Raw genomic sequence first — 24,979 nt, 5'->3', positions numbered from 1 at the left:
GTGGATGAAAGTGGGGGGTGCGTCTTGGACCAGGCATCAAAACTTTCGGTCAAACAAATGACCAGATCATATGGGTGAACCCACACACCCTCTCACTAGTACAGTCAAACCAACACACACTGTCATGGTCAAGCTGTTTTCCCTTTTTTCTTTCTTAATTATTTATTTTTCATTTTATTATTGCTATTATTTTGCCTAAAAAAGAACACTAACCCACCCCCTGACCCCATAATCCCTTACCCATACGACACACCACTTCAAACCTTTTTTTTTATTCACAAAATAATATTGATCAAAGTTTTGTAAATTGATACCTCTCAACTTCTGAATTGTCAACACTCACCATCTGTTTAATTATTCTTGCAATTTCAGCTGCACCCTCTTCGATTCTAATATACTGCAAAAATATATTATTGTTAATTGTAATTAGAATTCTACCTTTACATAAAAAAGAAATAAATATAAGATATACATACAAATAACGTTTTAAAAATAAATTTTTCAAGTTAAAATTTCTTGATGCGTCTCTATCACCATTGATATAAAAAAGTTTGATTGTCCTTTAGAAACAATTGTTGTAAAACTATCACTAATTATTCTGAGTGCATTAAGTGACCTAAGATTATTCTTTTATTAGAGGCTAAAAGCTTATATAGATTAAACTTAAAAGTCACAAAATTACTTGTGTATATTTTAAAGCAAAACACTGTGATAAAGTATTCACAGTCAACTTATTCAACTAATTGGATTTTAATTGATTATCCAATTTTAAAATTATATAATTGTATGCTAACTAAAAAGAGTTTAAAAATAATGTTAATCTTTATACAAATTGAATTGATGTTTTGAACTTTAATACCTTATGGAATTGGTTTGGATTTTGAATTTGCAGACTCATTGTTTGAATATAAAAAATAATAATTAAAAAAAAAAAGAATAAAATCGTTGCCCGACACAATTTTAGATTCTTTTGGATTAAAACGATGGAACTGTAGTTATTGAATATTGAATAGTATATAATATCTGTAAAGATAAAATTCTCTTTTACATTTTGGCTTGATGAAAGATACAAAGTTTTAAGCATTAGGTTATCATTTACATACAAATGGACAAATTAAACTTATTGTGAGTCTGTGTCTTTATTGTTGTTCTTTCTTTACAAAAAGTTGTCTAGACCTTGGACGTAACAACAATATTTACATGGAATCTTGGATGAATTCAAATTGAATAAACCAAGTTAAACATGTCAGTGTATTTTAAAATTAAACAAGGTTGAATCTCATACATAAATATGACTTGTGTAAGGAAAATGATAAATCCTTTTTAAATTTATCCTAAAAATCTTTTTAAAATTATAAGAAAGTAACTTGTGTTATTTACTATTTATCTTTCTTAATCTTGCCTACTGATTTTTACGTATGTCATCATCTAATAATTAAGAAAATTATTAAACTATTTTGTTAGAAAGATTAATTATTTTTGCTTGTGTAAACATTATAATGTGTGTCTTGTATTTAAAATTTTGCAAATTTTGAATTCATTAACAATTAAGCATTTTACCTGGAAATAAAAGACGGGCAACGATGTTAATATTTTTTTATGGTAAAACTAACATATTTAAATCTTCTTTGTCGATAATAATAAAGACTAATCAAAATGGTCTCCATTTTATCGTTAAAATGGTATTGCATATTGTTTTAGTATGTGTATGCAAAATTTTCACAACCTTACACGCATTGGCTATAATTTTGTCTAATAAATTCATTGCTATATATAACCATTTTATATAGGTCGTTATTATTACTAAACAATAAACAGCAATAATCATACAATATCATCATCATTTAACACTTATTTAATGTATTGTTTAAATGTATAGTTACTTAGGTCCCTTTTTTTTCTAGTCATTAACTTCTGAGTGTATTAAGTGGCTGATTGCATTAATATTGTCTATATGTATTATGTAAAATATAAGTAATTGACGGTTAATTTGTATATTAAGTCAAAAAAAAACATGAAATTTAACTTAATAATTAAGTTTTTAACTATTAAATTTATCAAGTAAAAAAGAAACAAGACCTTAGTTCAATTATATTAAAAAAAACAAACAAACATGAAATACCTTAAACATTCAAGTTTCTATAAAAGTAAAAGGATTCACAACTGGATATTAAGGCTATTAGGAGTAAGGGGTTCTCAAGTAAGGGTTCTTGTACTTTTGTTGCCATGTAGGATGTCACCATGGAGGAAGGGGTTTCTTTGTAGGAAGGGGTTATTTGGAAGGGTTTTTTGGAAAGGGTTCTATGGGGAAGAAAAAGAAAAAGAATTAAAATGGCCCTTTGTAACGTTTAAATTTGCATGGAGACTCTCAACTTCCTCCCGTCCCTGAAGAGCCGTTACCTACCAAATTTCCTTCAAGAACGCCGCGCGGGGCGGTGTTCCTGGCGTTCCCAGGCGTTCCTGGGTGCTTTTTGGGAGACGAACGTCTTGTTCCTAATAGTCTAAGAATATGTAACTAAGTGTTATACATGAAATATAATTTTTTTTTTCCTAAACAAATATTAACATGGGCAGACTCAAGGGTGTCCGAGACTATGAGGTGCAAGTAAATCACATGATTATTTTTTTTTCATGTTAATCGTATGAGTTTTCTTATGACGTAAATGATATCCAAATATTTTGTGAATCTTATGATATGCGGTCTTGAATCTGCCACTATTATTACTTGTTAACTATTATGTCTAACTCTGTACTACGTCTCGGTCACAAAATTATTAAATTACAATATAAATTTTGAAGCTTATTAATATATTTTGGGCTAAATGACAGATTTAACTTGAAACATTTTTGCTAGTTGAAATAACTAAAGTTTAGGGGGCCAATCACAGTAAATAAAAGTTTTTGCGAGATGCCATAAATATATATATCCTAGTATATATATATATATATATACAAGAATCTTTTACCCGCGCGATGCACGAGTCAATAGTTATTAATTTAATTAAGAACATGACAACTTCTAAATAATTTATAATTAACATTGTTTTGACAAACTTATATATGATATCTGCAATTTCATCATATTCATTTCATAAAAGATTTAACTTCATAAAAAAATAAAATCATAAATATAAGAAGATGTGAATATAATAAAATAATTTAAGTTACCGTTAATGTTGAACCCATCTCGAAAACAAACACAATCACCTTACAAAAATCTTTAAAATATATGTAAAAACACATATTATAACTATGATGACATTGTTAGAAGAAATCATGACATCCTAAACTACGAATAAAGCTATAAAAAAACAATAAAATAAACTAAGATATAATATGAAACAAAACCATAATAATGATTATGAAATCCTAAAAAATAACATATTATGTTGAAAATAACCCTTATAAAATATGCAACTAATAATAAATAATACAAAATTTAAAATCATATAATTATAAGACTTCGTATGATCTCATTTGAACTATCAATTATGATAATAATTTTCTTTCCATGCTTTAATATTTAACTTAGTTAAGTTAGTTTTATTTTTATATTTATACATCGATAATAAATATATTTGAGTATATATTGTCAAGCTTTATAAGATTTGATATGGGGTATTATTTATAGTAATCTAATTTTATTATATATATATATAGATATTTATATATGATAAAAATATTGTAGAAATAAACATGAAAAAATCCTACGTGGTGAAGTTTAAACATAGTTTTAAATTGAAGTGGATATCCTTATAAAACTAGTATAACTATTGTTTTATAATGTATATAGATATAGATATATATATATTTATAACAAATTTAAAAGCTTAGACATTGGAATGTGTAATGTGGAAGGGGGTTTCGAGATATGCTCACTTTTTTACTTACGGCATTGGTTCGTGCGGGCTGTCACACACTCCTCGTGCGGCGTTTTCGTTGACGACTTGACTACCACACTATATCGAACCGGCTTCCCACGTGCGCTGCCCCCAATTTACTAATCTATCCTTAATTCTTTGTTAATCGTCTAATCGTGTGACAATAGATCCTTTTAACAATCTCTAATTTTTCTTTGGTACGATATATATTTCCTAGTTTTTTTCTTTTCTTTTTCTTTTTTTATTTTTATTTTTATAACAGCTGTATTTCCTAATAAATAATCGTGTGACATCTACTCTTTCTTATAATAAATATATATTTTAAGTTTTAAGTACATTATAATTATTAGCAGTTTATGTTTTCATCCAACCATTATATTATTTCTAATTCTATATAATCCATATTATTACTAGAAAATTAACGCAACCGAATTGAGAAACCTTATTTTCTATCAACAATTTCAATTTTATTTATATAAATAAAAAATACCATATTTTATATAACAAATATTTTACTCTTATAAACAAATATCAAACTGCCTCCTTGACCAAATGACATCACTAACATAGACAGTAAATGCGTAAAAAAATTTCAATTATAAAAGTTAAATATTTATACCATTTTACCTTGAACATGTGTTCTCATTAAAATATTTCAAGGAGCAGGTCATAGATACATAATTCTAGTTAAACGTATATATTTGATCAACCACAACTAAAGTAGTTTAAGAATTAGACATCTTAGAGAGTTAGAGTTACTTTAAGAGGTTTTGAATTTAAACTACTTATGAATTAAAACATTCTTAACCATTAAATTAAAACTATAAGTTAGAGCATCCGTAACAATTAAATTAAAACTAATGATTAAAATTTAAGAATCAAGTTTGAATTTTTATTAATGATTATTGAACTTGATTTCTAAAATTAAATAAATTAAAAGGATCATGATATAACAATATAAACCCGGAAATGCTCAAAAGAATTTCATTAATTAGTCGCGTAGAGTCATAGACTCATAGACTCAAGTCAAGACTCACTTATTTAGTTGATCCAGTAGCACATAATAAGGGTTAGTTATGTCCATTCACACATTATCTTTCCAACCTAAATAATAAACGACACTCAATTTAATTAAAGTCGACACGTGGTAACATTAACACGTGCAAAGCGGTCTAATTGCCCTATTTACCGGCCCCATTCTTCATCCTTTCCATTTCACCCATATATACTCAAAAATTCTCTCAAAATTTAAAATGAAAAAAAAAAACCAATCTAAAATACAACTAAACATATCTCTATTTTAATATCACTTATATCTATAATTGTATAACTTTATTATCACTCTCCAAAATAAGGGGCATTCATTCAGCAATTTGGCCCAAAAGCAAAAATCTCTCAATTTTGATTTTTTTATACAGGTTCGTCCAATCTGTGTCTCCTTTACATTTCTTTATACTTCTAATTATAAACACTTCACTTTTTAATTCTTACTTTAAAAAAGCAACCACATATAGATACAGATCTGTGTATGTATGTATGTGTGTGTGTGAGAGTGTGGCTTTAATTATTTATTTTATCATTTCATTGACTGTTCTTCTATTGGTTTTATGATTCAAACCTTTTAAAGCCCCTTTCTTTTTCCATTTTATTGTGATGTTGATAAGTCTTTTGACCAACAACAAAAAAAAATAAAAGTGACACATACATTTTTCTTTTCTTTTCTTTTTTTTTCTTTCTTTCTTTGTTTGAGTGATTGTGAATTAAAGTTTGGATCTTTTTGATGTAATGTGGTGATATAGAAGGTGGGGTGTCTTTAATTGCTGAAGTTTTTTGTTTGTGCACACCAAGTGTTTGTGAAAATGCCTGTGTGTGTTTTGAAAAGAGATGGGGCAAATGGGCAAGTGTTGGATCTAGATACAGCTGTGAAAGATGGAGTTTTGGGTGGTGGGGTGGGTTTTGGTGGTGGGTTTGCTGAGAAAATGGATCTGAGAAAGATGATTGATGAGCTAGATCTGCAAGATGTGCCTTGTGTGTTTATTTGTCCAATTTCACTTGAACCAATGTTAGACCCAGTTACATTATGTACTGGGCAGACTTATGAAAGGTCTAATATCTTGAAATGGTTTAGTTTGGGTCATTTTACTTGCCCAACTACTATGCAAGAACTTTGGGATGATTCTGTTACACCAAACAGAACACTTCATCAGTTAATTCACACTTGGTTTTCACAAAAGTATCTTCAAATGAAGAAAAAGTCAGAAGATGTACAAGGGTGTGTTTCTGATGTTTTGGAAATACTTAAAAAGTCAAAGGGTCAAACTCGGGTTAATTCGTTAAAGGAGTTAAGACGATTAGTAGCGAATCATGCTACTGCTCGAAAAACAGTTGTTGATAAAGGTGGAGTTAGTGTGCTTACATCTTTATTAGGTCCTTATACTTCTCATGCCATTGGGTCTGAGGTAGTTTCGATTTTAGTCAATTTAGAGCTTGATTCGTGTTCTAGATTGAATCTTATGCAGCCTGCTAAGTTTTCGTTGGTTGTAGATATGTTAAATGAGGGTTCAATTGAAACCAAGATCAGTTGTGTGAAATTGATTCAAACATTGATGAAAGATGATGATTTTCAAGTGGAAATCGTGTCGAGTCATAGTTTGTTAGTTGCTTTGATGAGGCTAGTTAGAGATAAAAGACATCCAAGTGGTAATTTGCCTGGTTTGAAGTTACTTAAGTCGATATGTTCGCATATTCAAGTGAGATCGTTGGTTGTTACTGTTGGAGCTGTCTCTCAATTGGTTGAACTATTGCCATCTTTGAATCCTGAATGTTTGGAATTAGCATTGTTCATTTTGGATGCTATTTCAACTGTTAAAGAAGGTAAATTGGCATTAAGCAGTTGTTCAAACACGATACCGAATACAGTTAGAGTTTTGATGAGGGTATCTGAAAGCTGTACACAGCTTGCTTTGTCGATTTTGTGGTCAATTTGTAAGCTTTCCCCTGAAGAGTATTCGTCGATTGCTGTAGACGTCGGTCTTGCAGCAAAACTACTACTTGTAATTCAAAGTGGTTGTGATCCGTTGCTAAAACAGCGGTCAGCTGAACTCTTGAAGCTATGCAGCTTGAATTACACAGATTCAATCTTTATTTCCAAGTGCAAGCTAACGAGAACGATAAGGTGAAGCTAAGACAGATGTTATATCGAAACATGATTCACCTACAAAATCACCACAAAAGCCTTGATGAAAAATGTGTAGATTGATGGTGAATTGTTGTATATAGTTGATGAACTTCAATTTGGAGTCGAAAGATGATGCAAAAAAGATGTCAAGTTTGGGATCACTGGCCGATATGCTTCATTCAGTTTCTTGTTTTGGGTAGTCTATCATTAGGATTATCCAAACTTACTTCCTTTGGCTTTGTAGAATTACCATGGGTAAAAAAAGATTCACCTTTTTGTCCAATTTCTTTTTCTTAGTTTCAAATATCATTTCAGTTTTGGAATATATATGTATAAATATATTTCTTTTTTCATCAATTTGGAATAGATCTTGAGTTCATGAGGCATGTGTTGATATGTGTTTTTTGCTTGTTGGACTCAAAATCAAGTGAATGCAAATGCATGACTAGTTTTCGTGTTACCAATTGCGGAGTAATCATTTTGTATCAAATTTGGTTTTTCGCACCAATGTATGAACGCATTATTTACTTTAGTTTTGCTGGTTTTTTCCAATTATCATATATTTATATTTTGCATACAAATGTTGTGACAATTTGAAATGAGGATGATATAGTAGAAAATTTTGGTTCAAAATGACCGTATTCAATATTACATTACATTTAAAGTTAATAAAAATTTGGTTGTTTTTCAAGGACTTCCTCGTTTGCACTAACATACCGAATTTTGGTGAAATGAACAAAAAAACACTATGATTTAATGTATAAACAAAGATATAATTGATCTTTGGAACCAAGATTCAAGTGATATTTGAGAAATCGACCCTATCTTTTAGTAGGATAAAACTGTTTACATCGCACATGGACATCCTTATTCACTTTCGCTTCCGCCTAACGATGGATTTGGTACTATTGATGTGTGCGTGGAATGTGCATGGAGTGACGATTTAAGGGCCATTGTGTTTTCATATTTAGCTGGAAGAATATAAAGGATTTGACCCATGAAAAAGAACACATACTTCAAATCAATCAATGATGAGTTGTATGAAAAGATAGTTGAGAGAGCTTTTGCTGTTGACCTGCTTTAACTCGATACGACGCAAATCAAAGATACTACTGTATTTACCTATGTTATCTGAACACACATGTTTTAACCATTTTTTTTTCTACTCTTGGTAAGTTTGTGTGTAAAGTTGTAATGCATTTGTAGTTTTGTATATCTGGATTAATCACTTGCCGAAAATGATAAAGCTGTCAAAAGTACAGTTGAATACAGTTATACAAGTATGAGAAAAAAAAACCTTTCAAACGAAAAAACTTCAAACAACTTTGAATTGTAAAACGAAGCAAATAATCAATAGATATGACTTGGTTCGACATTTTTATTTGCTCAAAATTTCTTTTTTTATGTACTATATCATAGAGATATGTTTGTGATATTTGATAAAACGTAACAAACACAATATAAGTTAACAATAATTTAATTTGTCAACAATTAACTTTATGAGTAAAGAACTTCGTGAATAATTTGATTTAATAGGAAAATAAAATTATGCAATTTACAAAGTCTTGGTCAGATGGAGACCACACTTGTAATCCAGATGGGAGAGTGAGACCCAACTTGTCACCCATTCCTTCAACATTACATGTGAAAAGGTTACATCTTTGCTTTGCCAAGATGTGTGTGTATTATAAAAAGAAATAAACTTATATATATAAATGCATTCAACTTCATTGTATCTATTATTGAAGGGTACATATATAATTTGATTATGAATAAAACTAAATTGGATTTTAGCGTACAATCTTTTATGATGATATATTTAAAACACATTACTCTTCTAAACTATTCTATATAAAAAACAATTAATATCACATACGTTTGACATGGATAATTTTCTATTTCTCTTCATCTAATAATTCTATTAGGTAGATGAGTATATTAGGTTAATTTACGAGTATGATAATTTACCGCTAAAAAAATCAAGTATCTAGAATATTTATTAAAATTTTTTTGAAAATACTTAAGAATCTTAATCTTAATCTTATACTATTATCTTAATCTTAATCTTAATATATACTAATAAGACAGTTGAACTAATGACTTATTAACCAATCAAACCGTCCAATTTTATCAAATTGACCCTTGTTTATGTCATCATTTATATTAACTATAAATTAAAAATCCTAATAATCATTATCCAAATATATTATTATATTGGTATTTATATTAATTTGTAGAAAAAGTCTCATTATCCAAATATATTAATTTTTTAAAAACATTACAAAAAGTATTTATATTTAATTTTTTAAAGTTACAATTGTTACTCAAATCAAAAGTCCTAATTGTTATCAAACAATATGAAAACAATCCTAATTGTTATCTAATTATCATAGGACAGTGATTGAAAATAAACACCTATTTTAATTCTTAATAATCTTCCATAATAATATCACATTATGAGTACAATTGGTTTCAAAAAATTTCATAATAGAGAAATTATTGTAGCATGTGCCTAGTGGAATGAATACGACAAACAATCCCATCAATATATATCGGTTAATAATGACAGTGACGAACATGTGGTTATTGTACTACAACTTGCAAAGTATAACACTTAGAACCCTATATATTCAAAATTATAAGTTTTTATGGATTAAATGTATGAAAATCTAATATTGATAATATCATAAACCTCGTGTCCAGTGTCGGACACGGGTCTAAAATCTAGTATATACTATAAGACAGTTGAACTAATAATTTATTAACCAATTAAATCGCTCAATTTTATCAAATTGACTTCTGCTTATGTCATCATTTAATTTAATTATAAATTAAAATTTCTAATAATCATTATCCAAATATATTATTATATTTGGATTTGTAGAAAAAGTCTCACTAATTTACACATTTTTGTTTTCCATCAATAATTTACACTTTTTATCCCTAAATACTTAATTTATATTTATTTTAGTCCTCATTGTTATCAAACAGTATTAAAACAATCCTAATTGTCATGTATTTATCATATGACATGTGATTCAAAATAAACTTATTCGTGTTATGAGCCCGCATCATGATCAAAAAATTATGCTTAAATGTCAAGTACATAATCACAAGTATGTTTATATTTTAATTCTTAATTATCTTTCATAATAATATCACATTATGAGTACAATTGGTTTCAAAAAAATTTATAATAGAGAAATTATTGTAATATGTGCCTTGTATAATGAGTATAGCAAACAGTTCCATCAATATGTCGCGGCTAATAATGACAGTGACGAACTTGTGATTATTGTACTACGTACAACTTGCAAAATATAACACTTGGAACCATATATTTCTAAACTTATAAGCTTTTATAACTTAAATATATGAAAATTTAATATTGACAATATCGTAAGCCCCATGTTCAGTGTTAAACACGGGTCTAAAATCTAGTCTAGTATATATATACTATAAGACAGTTGAACTAATGACTTATTAACCAATCAAATCGTTTGATTTTATCAAATTGACTCTCGCTTATGTCATCATGTAGATAAACTATAAATTAAAAATCCTAATAATCATTATCCAAATATATTATTATATTAATATTTATATTAATTTGTAGATGATTGGAAATATAAATATTAATAATTTACACTTTTTAGCCCTAAATACTTAAATTATATTTATTTTTAGCCATCAACTTGAGAGGATTTTTTAAAATTTACAATAATTTAATTAGTTAAAAAAATTTCAACGTAATCTCTCAATAAAAAGGTACATGATTTTATCTTTTTCTATATATTAGCTTTGTGTATTAATTTTTAAAGTTACAATTGTCACTCAAATCAAAAATCCTAATTGTTATCAAATAATATATAAACAATCATAATTGTTATATGATTATCATAAACAGATGATTGGAAATAAGCCTATCCGTGTTATAGACCCGCATCATGATCAAATACATATACTTGAATGTCAATTACAAAATTACAAGTATGTTTATATTTTAATTTTTAATTATATTTTATAATAATATCACATTATGAGTAAAACTAGTTTCAAAAAATTCTATGATAGAGATTTTATTATACCATGTGCCTTGTGGAATGACCATGGCAAACAATTCCATCAATATGTCTCGGCTAATAATGAAAGTGATGAAACTGTGATTATGGTACTACAACTTACAAAGTATAACACTTGAAACAGTGTATTTTCAAAACTATAAACTTTTATGACTTAAATATATGAAAAACTAATATTGATTAATGTCGTAAATCTCGTGTCTAGTGTTGGACACGGGTCTAAAATTTCGTATATCACTTTTCACTACTTGTTTTTTAAAAAAATTTAGAAAGCTCCGGAAATTTGTTGGCCTCAAGTTTAAAGGTGAACTATTTAAAACAGCGATGAGAGTAGGTTCATGTTACACTAAGCACGATGCCTACAAGCAAACTTTTTATGTTTAGTTTTCATAAAATGTCCAAAATGATCAATAACAAAAACACAATGCTTGTTGGGATCATTTATAAATTTCATATGCTAATGATTTCATGCAAGTTATGAAATATGTATAGACAGCTTGGTATAATAATGGATCTCATGAATCATATATTATACAGGGGTGTTTGTGTTTGCGTTTTCAGAATAGATTATGTGTTTAAAAACTGCGTTTTGAAAAAATATGTCACTATCTGCTTTTTCAAAACTGCGTTTTCTCTCTAACTAAACGCAGATAATCACTTATTTTGCCAAACACATTTTTCGATTATTAACGTTATACAAACGCAATAATCAGATAATCAGCTCAAAACTCAATCACAAACACCCCAAGTATGGTTTTAAATCCACTTAATATCAATCTCACGAATCATACATTATACTTGAGTACTTTTTTTTAAAAGACATAGCGGATAAATGGCCAACATCCTCAATTTTGACGCGTTCATGCCGGATTCGAATCTTGGCAATACCCTAAAGGGTTTGTCTCCTATGTGTATATCGGTATAACACTGCTAAGACCCACTCAACACATTTACATGTGACAAAATTTTAACCCATAACCCCCTATAAAGAAATCATAAATTGAAAAACTTCCTAACCATTAGGCTATCATCCCGATGGCATTATACTTAGAGTACTTGACCAACCAAGATTGGTTTGAAATTCTGTTTCTGGTCTTTGATCTTGAATTATTTTATAATTGAAGTATCTTTCACGATTACTTGTATCTTCAAAGATTTTTATTGACTGTTTGTATTTTTCCGTGGTATTAACTATTAAGTGATACCTTTATTTGATCACTTTGAGAGTGTATGTTGTTTTTTAACACAAATTTGAATAATTCTGATTAATTTAGTTCTAAATTTGAATATTTGTTCTGATTGGTTATGCAAGATTCAAAAATGCATACAAGTTATTCAATCTTAAACTTAAATCTTTTATTTTAGTCTAAAGATGTTAAATTTAATAAAAATACATTTCCTCTATTATGTTTTTTACAAGTTTGACGTGTGATCATTAATGATTTTGTTAATACCATGGCATCTGGAGACAGAGGTCATGTGTTCGATCCTCATCTCATGTAAAGGTTGGAGTATCTTTTGTACCATTTAGGTAGAAATGGAAGTAACCTCTCTACTTAAGTAGAGGTAAGCTCTCCCTACATATTAATTACCCTCATACACCGTCGAGGTATTGAGGCTCAAAACCCGTCGAAGACGGCACTGAGCAAGTTTCTTTCTTTATAAGGGTTTATTAAAACCCGGACTTAGGGAGAAAAAAAACACTAGTTTACAAACCTGGTTTAAGTGGTTCAAAGAGAAGACCCGTTTTAATCAAACCGACTACATTATTTTCAAAAATTTTGTTTTACCCCAATAATTTAAAAAATCACTATTTAATCCATGACAACTCAAAAGATACATTTTAAACGAAATAATTAGGCATAAGCTGTTTGAATAAAAAAAATTTACTCTTTTCATTTCATTTTAAATGTTATAGTTTGACATTTTGAGTATTTTTTTCTAAATACTTTGATCGTAATATAATTGTTTATGTTATATAACACTTTATATAATTTATATAGATGAATTAAACTTTAAAGGTACTTTCCATTGATATAGTTTTTGTTAAGCATTATAACAAGATAAAAAATATCTACATTTAAAATGGATGAAAAAGACTCACAAATCAAAACAGAAAATTTAAAGTGTTAAAGTCATTAAAGTGTAAATATAATTAACTTAATTTATTTTTAAGTAATTATACTGATAAAATTTGTCACTAAAATATATACAAAATGCCCAAAAATCTTTAAAAAAATGTTCAATAATGTCTTTTTTTTTTTTTCGTTTTTCCAAACACGTTAATATTGCAAACCATGGTTTACTAGACTGAATATCACATACCATGACTTGCATATTTGCAAAATTGCTACCCATACGACTTACAAACTTTTCAAAACCGCAATTTCAAAAAACACAAAGTATAACATACTTTTAAAAAATCGGTCACTTTTTATAATAATTTACCATTTTTTAAAATCTTTTAAGTCATGGTTTGCGATTTCAGAACTGCAAGCTATGCTTTGCAATTTTAATGTGTATTTGTGAAAACTCGCAAGAAATAGGGTATTATAGTATATCTTTGATTATTTTTGAGTATTTTATTTAGTTAATTTAAATATCATGACCAATTGATAAAAGTATACTATACTTTGGTAACAAATTTTAATAATACAATGACCTTTATGACTAAAAATAAAGTAGATTACATAAAACGATCATTTGTTGAAAGTATGTTATACTTTGTGTTAGATATAAAAAGTACAGTGACCAAAATAACTAAAAAATAGTAGATTACACAAAGTAACTATCTATACTATCTAATAAAATAAATCATCTCTTTTTCCCTTAATTTTTTTGCCTTTCAAAAATCAAAAATATTATTCTTCTTTATTCACTAATTTAAACATTTTCATCTAGTATATCTATAATACCCTTAATGAAATAATTTAAAGTATGGGAAGTGATATTTCAACAACAGAATTTAGCCATCTATAACAAATATACAAATTTTTATGCATAGAATACAACTGCATGATGCAAGTATTGTTGTGGATGACTAAAATGTGTTGTAGGAATATCATTTTCCTTAAAGTATAGATCTCCCAACACTAAAATGTATGGATGACTAAAATGTGTTGTAGGAATACCACCCCGCCTTCGCCATCACTATCGCCACCGTCGTCACATTGCGCGAACAGTTTTATAAAAGTATTCTATAATTTGATGATTTTATCCCAAATTTAGAATAAGACTATGAAATAAGTAAAAAGCAAAATAGAAATACCAAAACAATTAACTTCCCCCTCAAACAAACATCAACGACTCATCCGTGTGTGATATTGTGATAATAACACAGTAAAGAAGAAGCAAACTCAAGCTCACCACAAATTCTAATCCAAAAAAAATGTCATCATGGTTTGGTCCATCCATCCCTAATTTAGAAGAACAAATTGACAACAATAATAATTCTAATAATTCACGCATAAAACAAGACTTAACAGAAATAACCCAAACCCTGTCTCATCACTTTCATGGATTCGCTTCTCTTCTTTCATCACATCCGTCCGATCCAGAAGCTCCTGACCCGGCACCCGTATCCGGATTACGCAGAGACTTTTCCGAGATCAGCGGGAAGTTTCGCTCTGGAATTTCAAAGCTGTCTAATAATATGATTGATGTTTCAGAAATCACCAAATTTGCTTCTGAATTACTTGATGATGACTCAACTGATGACGATGAGGATGACGTGGTTGGTGTTACTGATGAAGTTTTGGAATTTGTTAAGGATGTTTCTATGCATCCTATGACTTGGTTGGATTTTCCTTTACCTCCACATGAAGGTATATACCCTATATATATATATACTCACTTTGTTTGGCTTAGGATTTCGCTAACAATACAATAGCCCTTAGACATCGTATACATATTTTGAATAAATAATATGGCGTAAATGTATATTGAATAATTGGATTATTCTTACTCCAGATATTGATTTATCTGACATACAACAAGAGCATGCTTTGGCTGTTGAACGTTCAGTACCAACGTTGATGTCTCTTAGGATTAAGCTCTGCCCAACTCATATGAGTGAGACTTCGTTTTGGAAGATATATTTTGTTCTCTTGCATCCGATACTTGAACGACACGCTGCTGAAATTCTCTCCACGCCCAATGTAAGTTAGGAGCAATGCCTACTTATTTGTTAAATTAAGCCTCTAGCAGTCTAGCACGAACTTGCAAATTCTTATGTTGCTTACTTAAGTGATAGTAATTTATTTGGTTACATTCTGTGCTCGACTTTACTTGGTCTTACATATGTGCGTGTGTATATTTTTGATTATACAAAGTATTCTTGGTGAGGTGGTGTAACTATAGTGTAGTTATCGTCAGCTCGCTAAATGTGAGTTTAGTAGTTAACTCAGCACTCTAAATGAGAGTTTAGTAGTTAAACGTTAGCGTATAGTAAAATAAGGATTCCTGAAAACTTAATGCTTAACCAGGTTCCTTTTTGTAAATAAGTCTCAGTAAAGTATGCTGCTTATATCTCCTGGTTTTTGTCTACAAGTTATTTAAGAAGCTCAAACTATGTTAGCATGCACAACTCATAAGTAATATAAATAAGATAAAATCACTTGTGCAGATTTTGCAAGCTAGAGCCTCGTTAACGCATGAGTTGAAGAACCGTTCTAATGCACAGTCCGGTAGAGAAATACCAAGAAGTAATTCTTATTCTGAAAATATTTCCGATACCAAGTCAGAATCGACCGCCCTTGGGGTATCTGCAATTGAGACTGTAAAACCCCCCTTCCATAGTGATGAAATTCAGATTGTAGGCAAATCTGTGATTCAAGTTGAGCCATGTGAAGGCAAAGATGAAGACGAAGTTGAAGCAGATGATTGGTTAAATGAAGAGACCTCAGAAATTGTTACTCATAGTCTTAGAATTAATATTGAGAATGATGAGCATGTATCATTTAGTGATCTTGAGGATGATGATGACGAGGACGATGATGGAAACATCCCCATACATTTCAAAAAAGCCGCATAGTCTTCCGATTCTTGAATTAAAGATTCACAAACTTGGGTAGAATTGGGTTGAAGCTCCACTGATTTCTCAGCTACAGAACGGGCTGGATTTGGATACAAGTAAGCATTCATAACTCTGAATTTGAGTCTTGATGTTGTTCACACTGACTGCATTCCATCTGAGATTATAGTTTTCTGATTAATTATTGATGAACTATTCTCATCTGACGTAAATAGTTTTTGTACAGTTTCTTCTAGCAATCAAAATTTAAAATGTATATATATCTGGGGAAAAAGTATATGCCATTTGAGGCAGATTAAGATGTTTAGTAATGATGTCGTGTGGAACTGCGTTTTATGTTTGTTATACAAGCGATTATTGTAGCTTTAAGAATCCGAATCGAGCTGGTAATTGGTATTATACTATTATTCAATTAGGATCATATAGAGTAAACGTGATTAATTCAGAATCATGACATTTTTGGCTAGACGTTAAAAATTTGTCATTTTCGTTGAACGAAAAATTCTTCAAAACAAGTTCTAATTCTTAGTTTTATAGAATATGGTTGTCTGTGTTTCTATTAGTCACCATTCACCAACTGCCGGTTAATCCAGTTGTGAGGTTAGTAATATGGGAGTATATAGATGTACCACACATTTTTATTAAAACACCACACTGATAAATATATATGCGGTACGATTATCAATTCCCTAGTAATATAGTGTGAACCATGCTATGTAAAATCTAATTAGGTCTGTACTTGCACGGTTGGGCCACGCTGTGCGTGTGGTACCATCATCATCCAGCGTGGTAATTACTGGTCCATGCATTCAGCAGCACATGGCATCCTAATTTCCAGCTCAGTTAATACAGAGCGAACCACCACCGGGAGAAACAACCCATCTGTATCATAATCTGGATGTCTGTCTATAGAAGAAGCTCATCAACTGTTTCAAGCCATTTGGGTTTACTGTCAACTTATCGAAGGGCCAGTTTTGAATAACTAACCAATTCTCTTTAGTATGTACAGGATATAGGCTATATACATTTCTGTTAGATGACCCAGACAGATTTCAAATAATTTTATCTGATGTCCCCGAAGGGACACAAAGTTTGAACAATTGATTATTACTTTATTAGTCACACGTTGCAAAAATGGATATAATTTCTTCTTGGTAAATTGTGAGTGTTCTTATTCTGTGATTATTGATGAGTATTTTAAATTTTGTTCAGTTTTGTTATAGTTTTGATATCTCCTACTCCAGAATCCAGATAGCTTGAGACTGATCCTCGTCCTGGCCTAAACTGGCCTGAAAAAAGCCAGTGTGATGAGGCCCGGGCCTGGTCCTAATCAACCTGATCAGGGCTTATCAATCCAAAAATTGGTACAAAGACCAGTCCAAATCCTGGCCCGAAATTAGTCCAGCCACGCCCGGTAAAAGCCTGATACGTTGATGTATAGCCTGGTCGAAAAAAAACTTTAACTTGCTCTAAGGAGTTAACATCAGATAGTTGCTTCTTGCTTGTAAGTTCTATTAAAGTCATTTTTTAATGGGTTTAGTATTTGGGGATGTAAGTAACTTTTACATTTTTCCTATTGTGTGAATGTAACTTTCATCTGGTTCATTGTATGTAATCAATCCGCCAAATTGAACGATTAATGTAAAAGTGTATACGTGGCACACCATATGAGCTGCCACGTAGAAGTTTTTGATTGGTCAACCTTAAGATTTTACATTAATCGTTCAAATTTAGCGGGTTAGTTGCATACAATGAACCAAATGAAAGTTACATTCACACAATAGAAAAAATGTAAAAGTTACTTACACTTCCAGATACTTAACCCTTTTTTAATTAGAATTTTTTAGTACTCTTAGCAAGGAGCTTTTATGGGTCTGTATGGCCATGTTTTTGTGTAGATACAATTTTAAATCTTTTGTAATTTTCCTGTGATTTTATCAGTAGAGATTATGCTTAAATTTTATGTTCAGGTAATCAGGTGTCTAGACCCAAGAGTTAGAATCAGATAATTTATAAATTCTGTAGTTTCGATTTCATTTTCATTACCAAACAGTATATGTTTATGTCTTTCTTACAAAAACAATCTTCACTCTTTTTTTTTATTTTATTTTTTTATTTCCTAAAAACACTTGCTATGGAAAAAAGAAACACAAACTAACATGGGGTCGAACCACAACCGGCCGCTAGGCACAAAAGGCTGCCGAAAATACCTAAAAATCGGGTTAGGTTTTCAGGAAAACCCACCACCGTGCCCGAGTATGACTGTTAAAGATCATTTTGGGGCGGGCTTGCCCATCAATGATTTCCACAAGGAATTAATTTATCATTTATGCATGTACATAATATGCAAGCCTTATGAATTGTGCCGTAATTATAAAGATGTTATACTTTATGTGCATGGGAGGCCGGAGGTGGGGCAAGCAAGACATCTGGTCATGACACAATATAGAGGGGGCACAAAAGTTTAAAAAAATTTCTATGTATATTATACATGTAAAGGTTTTAAGTAAAATAAAACAACCAATTTGTTATGAAGAATGTTAGACGAGCTTCTAAAATTCTTGGTTAACTATTTTGGTATGTATTCTAATTCTATCATTTTATTATTGTTATAATGTTTCAATTACATAAAAAAAAAATTCTTATTTAATAGGATTCCTAGGAGCTGGGGGCATTTTTTTTCTCGTTTTAGACTGGGCACTTAAATTCTCAGTATGAAGTATAAATCTTCATGTACGAAATACTTTCCATTTATAATCTAACCAATTCAATTTCAAGTTTTCAACCCCCGTGTCGCATCATGCTAATATGCTATCGTCGTATACCCGTATCCAAAATTAACCCCCCTAAATTTTACATATTATATAATACTACCAAAATTCAAAGGGGATAAGATCAGAAGAATGGTTTCCCTGGTATAATTCACTTCCAACCGATCGATACATACAACATATTCATCCGCCAAACCGTCCCATCCAAAGACTCTCCATCCCAGGTTCAATTTAATACATCGTTTTCCTAAATCTATCTCTACAATCACATTCACATTTCCTAATTCAAATAAATTCCTTTTTTAAACAAAAAAACAAATTTGTTCCTTCTTGATATGCTAAAACTACAATACATGGATGTTGATATCATAACCAAAACTTTTAATTACACCCACAAAAGAAAAAAATGGATTCTTTTAGTTACAGCCCTGGGCCTTTCCACTTATAGTGCTTACAAGATTTGTAATTTACCCTCTGTGGTTAAAAATAGAAACAGGGTTTTAAGGGTTTTAACTGCCTTAGCTTCTGTAACTGAATTGTTAGGTGATTCAGCTGAAACAATAGGTGTAGTTTCTAAAGATTTGAAAGACTTTATAAAATCTGATTCTGATGAACTCCCTGCTAGTCTAAAACAAGTTTTCAAGATTACGAAATCTGATGAGTTTTCGGAGAGTGTTGTGAGAGTTACTAAGGCTTTGACTGTTGGGCTTTTGAGGGGTTTTCGGGCTGGAAATGTGGAAGGGGGTGGTGGGTCAGGTTCAGGTTTTGGTGATCGGGTTTTGGAAAAGATGTTTTCGTCGTCTGGGTCAGGTTTTGTTTCTGTTGTTGTTGGGAGTTTTACTAGGAATGTGGTTATGGCAATTTGTGATGGTAGAGGGGGTAGTGGTGATGGTTCGGGTCAGAATTGGGTCGACGTGATAGCTGACGATAAGTGTAGAGGACTAATTGGGGATTGTATTCAACGGTTTGTGAGTACTATGGTGACGGTTTATCTTGATAAAACTATGCATGTTAACCCTTATGATGACATTTTGTCGAGTTTGACTAAACCCGAATATGATGCCAAAGTGAGGGATTTGTTAGCATTGGTTTGTAACGGTGCTATTGAGACTTTTGTTAGAACGTCTCACCAAGTGTTAATGAATTCTAGGCCGAATGGGAGTTCTGATTTGCTTAGGAGAAGTTCGTCTACTATTAGTAAAGTTTTGGATGGGCAAGAACTAGTTTTGAGTAAATTGACAGGTAGAAAAAATCATGGCAATGAATGGGCTAGTAGGATTTCGTCTACTTTAGCAGTCCCAAGCAATATGAGGCTCGTGCTTGATGTTGCGGGAAGGGTGACACTAGCAACTATGAAGTCGTTTTTGGGATTTTCGTGGAATCAGTTATCCGAAGGTATGAAAAGAACCTGCCGAGAAGTTTACAGGTACTTAACTGCAAGATGTTTGATCGTTATGACTATATGGGTTTCGCTGTATTTGCATTTGTTAAGTGATCCATGGAGCTTTGGAGCCAATTTAGCTTAGTCTTGGTTTTAAGTTCATGTTAGTCTTTAGATAGATACAAGAAGTTTTGATATGTACATATTTTGTGCAAGCGAACAAAAGGAACTGTCTTAAGTTTCTTTGTATTTCTACTGTTGTCATCCATAAAGAATCATGAAATTAAATGACAATATACATGAATAAAGATGGAAGCTTTTCTATGGGTTTTCCTTCTGCGTATAGATATAGTCGATATGAGCGATAAGGGTTCTTCTCATCAAGCATTCGTCTTCGCTAACTCCTTCACACACTTCTTCAATCTCAGCAGTTTTTAGACCACCCTACATACAAAAGTATGATACTAAAAAATCTTGAAAGATATGAAATTAGTTAAAAGTTTACACCTGGTTACCAAGATATATACCTTAGTTTGATGTTTCGCCGTTATGGTGGTGGTATCCGCTGGCATTATTCGGGCAGCGTAGGATGACGTGGAGCACAGGAGAAGGGCAAGTATGAGTAAGAGGATGGTGGTTCTAGACATGGTTGATGAGGTGATCAGGGTACACATAAAGAGACGTAAGAAGATATGAATATATATAGAAACAAACAAGTGCGGTGTGAACTGTGAAATGGAGACTTTGGAATGCACATATTTTTTAATATGGTTTGATGTTTATTTTTGGTACTATATGGCAGTTATAATTGAAGTAAAACACGAATCTAACACTCATATAATGTTTGAAAAGCAGGATGTGAAATGAATTATATAGAGGAATATATATAGGACAAAGAATCCAACCTGTCGGTCAGCCAAATAGGTTGGCTTGTACACAAATTGACTAACCTGTATAAGTCCACCCGTGAAGGTTTTGGTGCCTAGCTAGTGTTCACCCGTGGTTCCCTGATCATATGGCCAAGTCCTCGTGTCTTGTTATATCTGCTAAGGGTGTTTTCTTAGCTGTGATTTTGCTGAATAGTAGATACGGTGAGAATCTCGTTAATCCATTCACTTACGATTTAATTTTAAGTGAATGTTGTTTCGGATCCATGATACATTAATACCTAATGTGCAATTGAGCACTTGGTCTACTTATAATGTCAACAATGAGAATTGCGGGTCAACTATGTAAATCCAGCTTATAATAATACTAAAGATTGAATTCCATTTAAGACTGCATGTTCATATCTTAGCTTAAAATAAATAAAATAAGCGGCTTGATGTGTTATATCACTATATGTAATGTGTGTAATTTAACATGTCGGCTACCAAACGGCATGTGCAAGTTGGATGTTAATGAATGATTAAAAAAATGGTTTAGAACAATACAAACTAATATATAAGTTGCCTGTTTTATAATGTATTCAGTATTCACACATTTCTATTAAATAACATCGACGATGTTTGAATAATTGAATGATTATTAGTCATAAATTATAGATACGGGTTGACATTTCTTTTTGGTAGTTTGTTAGAGTTGTTATTCTGTTTCTATTGACGAGTATTTTAACATCTTAGTAGATTTCGTTATATTTCTAATACCTCATATTCCACATATATGTGTGATTGGGTATGGTGGTTGTTTTTAACCTTAATAGAGCTAGCATGAGTCAAAGCCTATGATGGAAGACAATAAATAATGTAGGTCTTAAGTTGATTGGGCATAGACTTGTGCTTGAGATGATTTGAAGGATGCTTCACCAACCAACACACACACCAAAAAAAAAAAAGACTGATTATGAAGAATAAAGGGAAAAGTCAGGAAACATAAGAGAAGACTGTAACACAAAAGAGGCAGTAATAAGAAAGCTGAGATGTCAATAAAACTGTGAAACAGATTATGAAAGAATCAAGTCAAAGCATATAAAACTTTATAAACGCATTGATATGGTGCGGTCAAATTGCAAGTTTATCACACAACATTACATAACCGTGTCATCATCATATATATCTCTTTAACTAATATAACAAATCAGTCTAAATCTCGTACAAATACAGGAAAACATAAATATAAATATTACTGTATTGTTTAACAACTCTAGTAGTTGACTAATTATGTTGGTGGTACAATTTAGAAATATAAATGAATTAATACGGGACTAGAAGTTGGAGTCTTTAGCAACATGTTTTTTCATAATAATAGGTTTTGCTAATTATAATCCTTAATGCTATAATTAGGTTTCATATTTATTGAAAGTGAGAGTCGATTAAACACTAAAATTTCCATATGAAACTATGTTTTTCATATAATAATGTGTAAATTATTTGTAAATATGATAACTATGTGTAATTGGATGATTATATTCCATATGTATAATTAGCTTAATCATAGTTCTAAGGACTATGGTTAGCAAATCCATTTTATAAAAGTAATGGCAAAAACATGTACCTTCTAAAAATATTTCCCAATATCTTTAGCATATTTTAACAAAAAGACCTTGGAAACTATTGAAAGATTAAAATACCATATATGTTCTATATTGCATCCCTATGGCTACTATAGTTTGTGTAATTGTGTTTGATTATTGTACCAGTTAAATTATGGCAATTGACTAATGATGTTTATGCAACTTCATTTTAGTACAAAGTTATGTACTTATTTCTATATCTAAGTTGATTAAGATCGAGATTAAAATTATTACCCATCTAAAGCTTGGGGTTATGCAATACACGCCGTGAAATATTTTCCCGAGAAGTATACATTTGTAATTAGAACAATTTAATTATATACTAACAAAGTAAAAATGTAATGTAAGAAGATAATTTTAGCCTGTAAGTAGATTACCTCTATAAGTAAATAGCTCGAAATTGCAAAAAGTTTATCAAGTATGTTCTTTGAAAGATAGATCTTTTCATAGTCTTAGTCATATAGTATAGTACTATACTAGATATTAGACTCGTGTCCAACACTGGACACGGCGCTTATGACATTATTTATACGAAATGCTTGGATAACAATTAACTGCGAACATTATGGAGACATAAAATTAATTCATAAAAAAGTGAAAATTGTATCTTTATTTATATTAATCTTGAATGCAGTTTATATTGGTTTGAATTGAAGATTCAATTAAGATAATCGTAAATCTACCATTTGTTGTATATGATATTGGATGTGGGGTAGGGATTTGTGTTTCCTATCGTATTTAAGATTTTTAGAGTTCATACTGTGTATTTTGTTTATACTAAAAATTAAATATTCATATTTATAATTTATAATTATCTATTTAAGTATTATACATATGGATGAACAGTCGACTTTATATTTTGTTTATAAAATATTGCTATAAATTTTTAGTAGTTTTTAATAACCTAATATTTGTCTTTAGGTTGAGTTGTAATTATTGGATTAAAATTATCTAGTTCTAGTTTAATATTTACATTGTGTAGTCAAATTTCAATTTAAATTTTCTAATCAATTTGATGAAATTGAGCGATATAATTGGTGAATAAGTTATTAGTTCAACTATTTTACAAAATATATTAAGATTAAAATTAAGATATATTTAAAATAATAATTATAAAAAATTAGATACTTAAAAATATAATAATTTATAACTAATGTGATAGTTATCTTTAGTTAAATTTATAACAATTTATAAGTAATGTAATAGTTATCTTTGTTTAAATATACTTAGATTAAATGGTCGGCATTGACATAGTCATATGTTTAAATATATATCTTGTATTATACAAAAAAAAAAGTCAAGAAAAGTCAAAATTGAGAATTTAAAAAAATCGAGAGATGTGATTGGTGAATAAGTTATTAGAGCAACTGTGTTTTACTATAATAAAAGATAATATATATATATATAGCTCTTGGGCTCTTAGGGGAATCTGGAATCCATCTATCTAATCAAAAAAGGAGGGCGGAGATAATCACCGATCCAGTTAACTGGACTATTGTGGGCTTGTCTCTTGGGCTAAAGAAAACTTATTTAGGTTAGGTTATCTCGACTTGTCAAGAGAGACATCTGTTTAATATGTTTTTCATTGTTTTGCCCATTTCTAAATTTATATGATTAGTATATTGATTTTTTAAAATTATGACTAAAGAGCTACAGCTACACACGAAGGAAATATGCATGCTTTAACTTTGTAAATAGTTAGGGTATGTTTTAACTCAATGTTTTAAAAACCGGTATTTTAGTTATACCGGCGTGGAAAAATTTTCCGGTATTATCGGTAATACCGGAAATACCGGCCGGTACGACTATTTTTAATTTATTATATTTTTTGTGTAAAAATCCTACAAAACTTGTTACAATTTAACAAAAATAGTCAAAATGCAATATAATTTACTCAAAATAATACCAAATATGTATTTCATAACACAAATATAGGTTTTAAAGTTCACAAATAACAAAAAATAACATTAAAGTATCATAAAAATATTTTTTTAAAAAAATCAAAATTTATTTTTTGAAAATACCGAAAATACCGGTATGGTAATACCATAAAATACCGGGAATTCCGGCCGGTATTGAATAGTGAAAATACCGGGCTTAAAATACCGGCATGGTCTCCGGTACCGGTAATACCGCCCGGTA

General features: G+C 30.3%; 3 protein-coding genes across 5 annotated transcripts; all 3 read left to right on the top strand.

The window, feature by feature from the left end:
- Positions 1–5,159: 5,159 nt before the first annotated feature.
- Positions 5,160–7,519, top strand: LOC122603254 (U-box domain-containing protein 30-like). The gene has a single exon (XM_043775915.1). The coding sequence runs from the start codon at positions 5,741–5,743 to the stop codon at positions 7,058–7,060; it is 1,320 nt and encodes a 439-aa protein (XP_043631850.1). The 5' UTR covers positions 5,160–5,740; the 3' UTR covers positions 7,061–7,519.
- Positions 7,520–14,425: 6,906 nt separating this feature from the next.
- On the top strand, positions 14,426–17,332 carry LOC122603607. Of its 3 annotated transcripts, none has more exons than XR_006324474.1 (4): positions 14,426–14,965; positions 15,111–15,298; positions 15,766–16,271; positions 16,959–17,332. XR_006324474.1 is itself a non-coding variant. In XM_043776359.1 (3 exons), exons 1-3 carry the CDS (start codon positions 14,530–14,532, stop codon positions 16,171–16,173), a joined length of 1,032 nt encoding a protein of 343 aa, XP_043632294.1. In that variant the 5' UTR covers positions 14,426–14,529; the 3' UTR covers positions 16,174–16,542. The 3 variants fall into 3 exon arrangements, 1 of the variants encoding a protein (XP_043632294.1); XR_006324473.1 differs by having other exon boundaries at positions 16,905–17,332; XM_043776359.1 differs by lacking the exon at positions 16,959–17,332 and having other exon boundaries at positions 15,766–16,542.
- Positions 17,333–18,975: 1,643 nt separating this feature from the next.
- On the top strand, positions 18,976–21,107 carry LOC122605243 (protein PHLOEM PROTEIN 2-LIKE A10-like). The gene has a single exon (XM_043778153.1). It carries the CDS (start codon positions 19,280–19,282, stop codon positions 20,468–20,470), a length of 1,191 nt encoding a protein of 396 aa, XP_043634088.1. The 5' UTR covers positions 18,976–19,279; the 3' UTR covers positions 20,471–21,107.
- The last annotated feature ends 3,872 nt before the right edge of the window (positions 21,108–24,979 follow it).

This window comes from Erigeron canadensis, chromosome 6 (assembly GCF_010389155.1).
Source record: "Erigeron canadensis isolate Cc75 chromosome 6, C_canadensis_v1, whole genome shotgun sequence".
In the NCBI taxonomy this organism is placed as follows: domain Eukaryota; kingdom Viridiplantae; phylum Streptophyta; class Magnoliopsida; order Asterales; family Asteraceae; genus Erigeron; species Erigeron canadensis.
The sequence above is the reverse complement of the archived record's forward strand: the minus strand, read 5'-3'. Positions and strand labels throughout refer to the sequence as shown.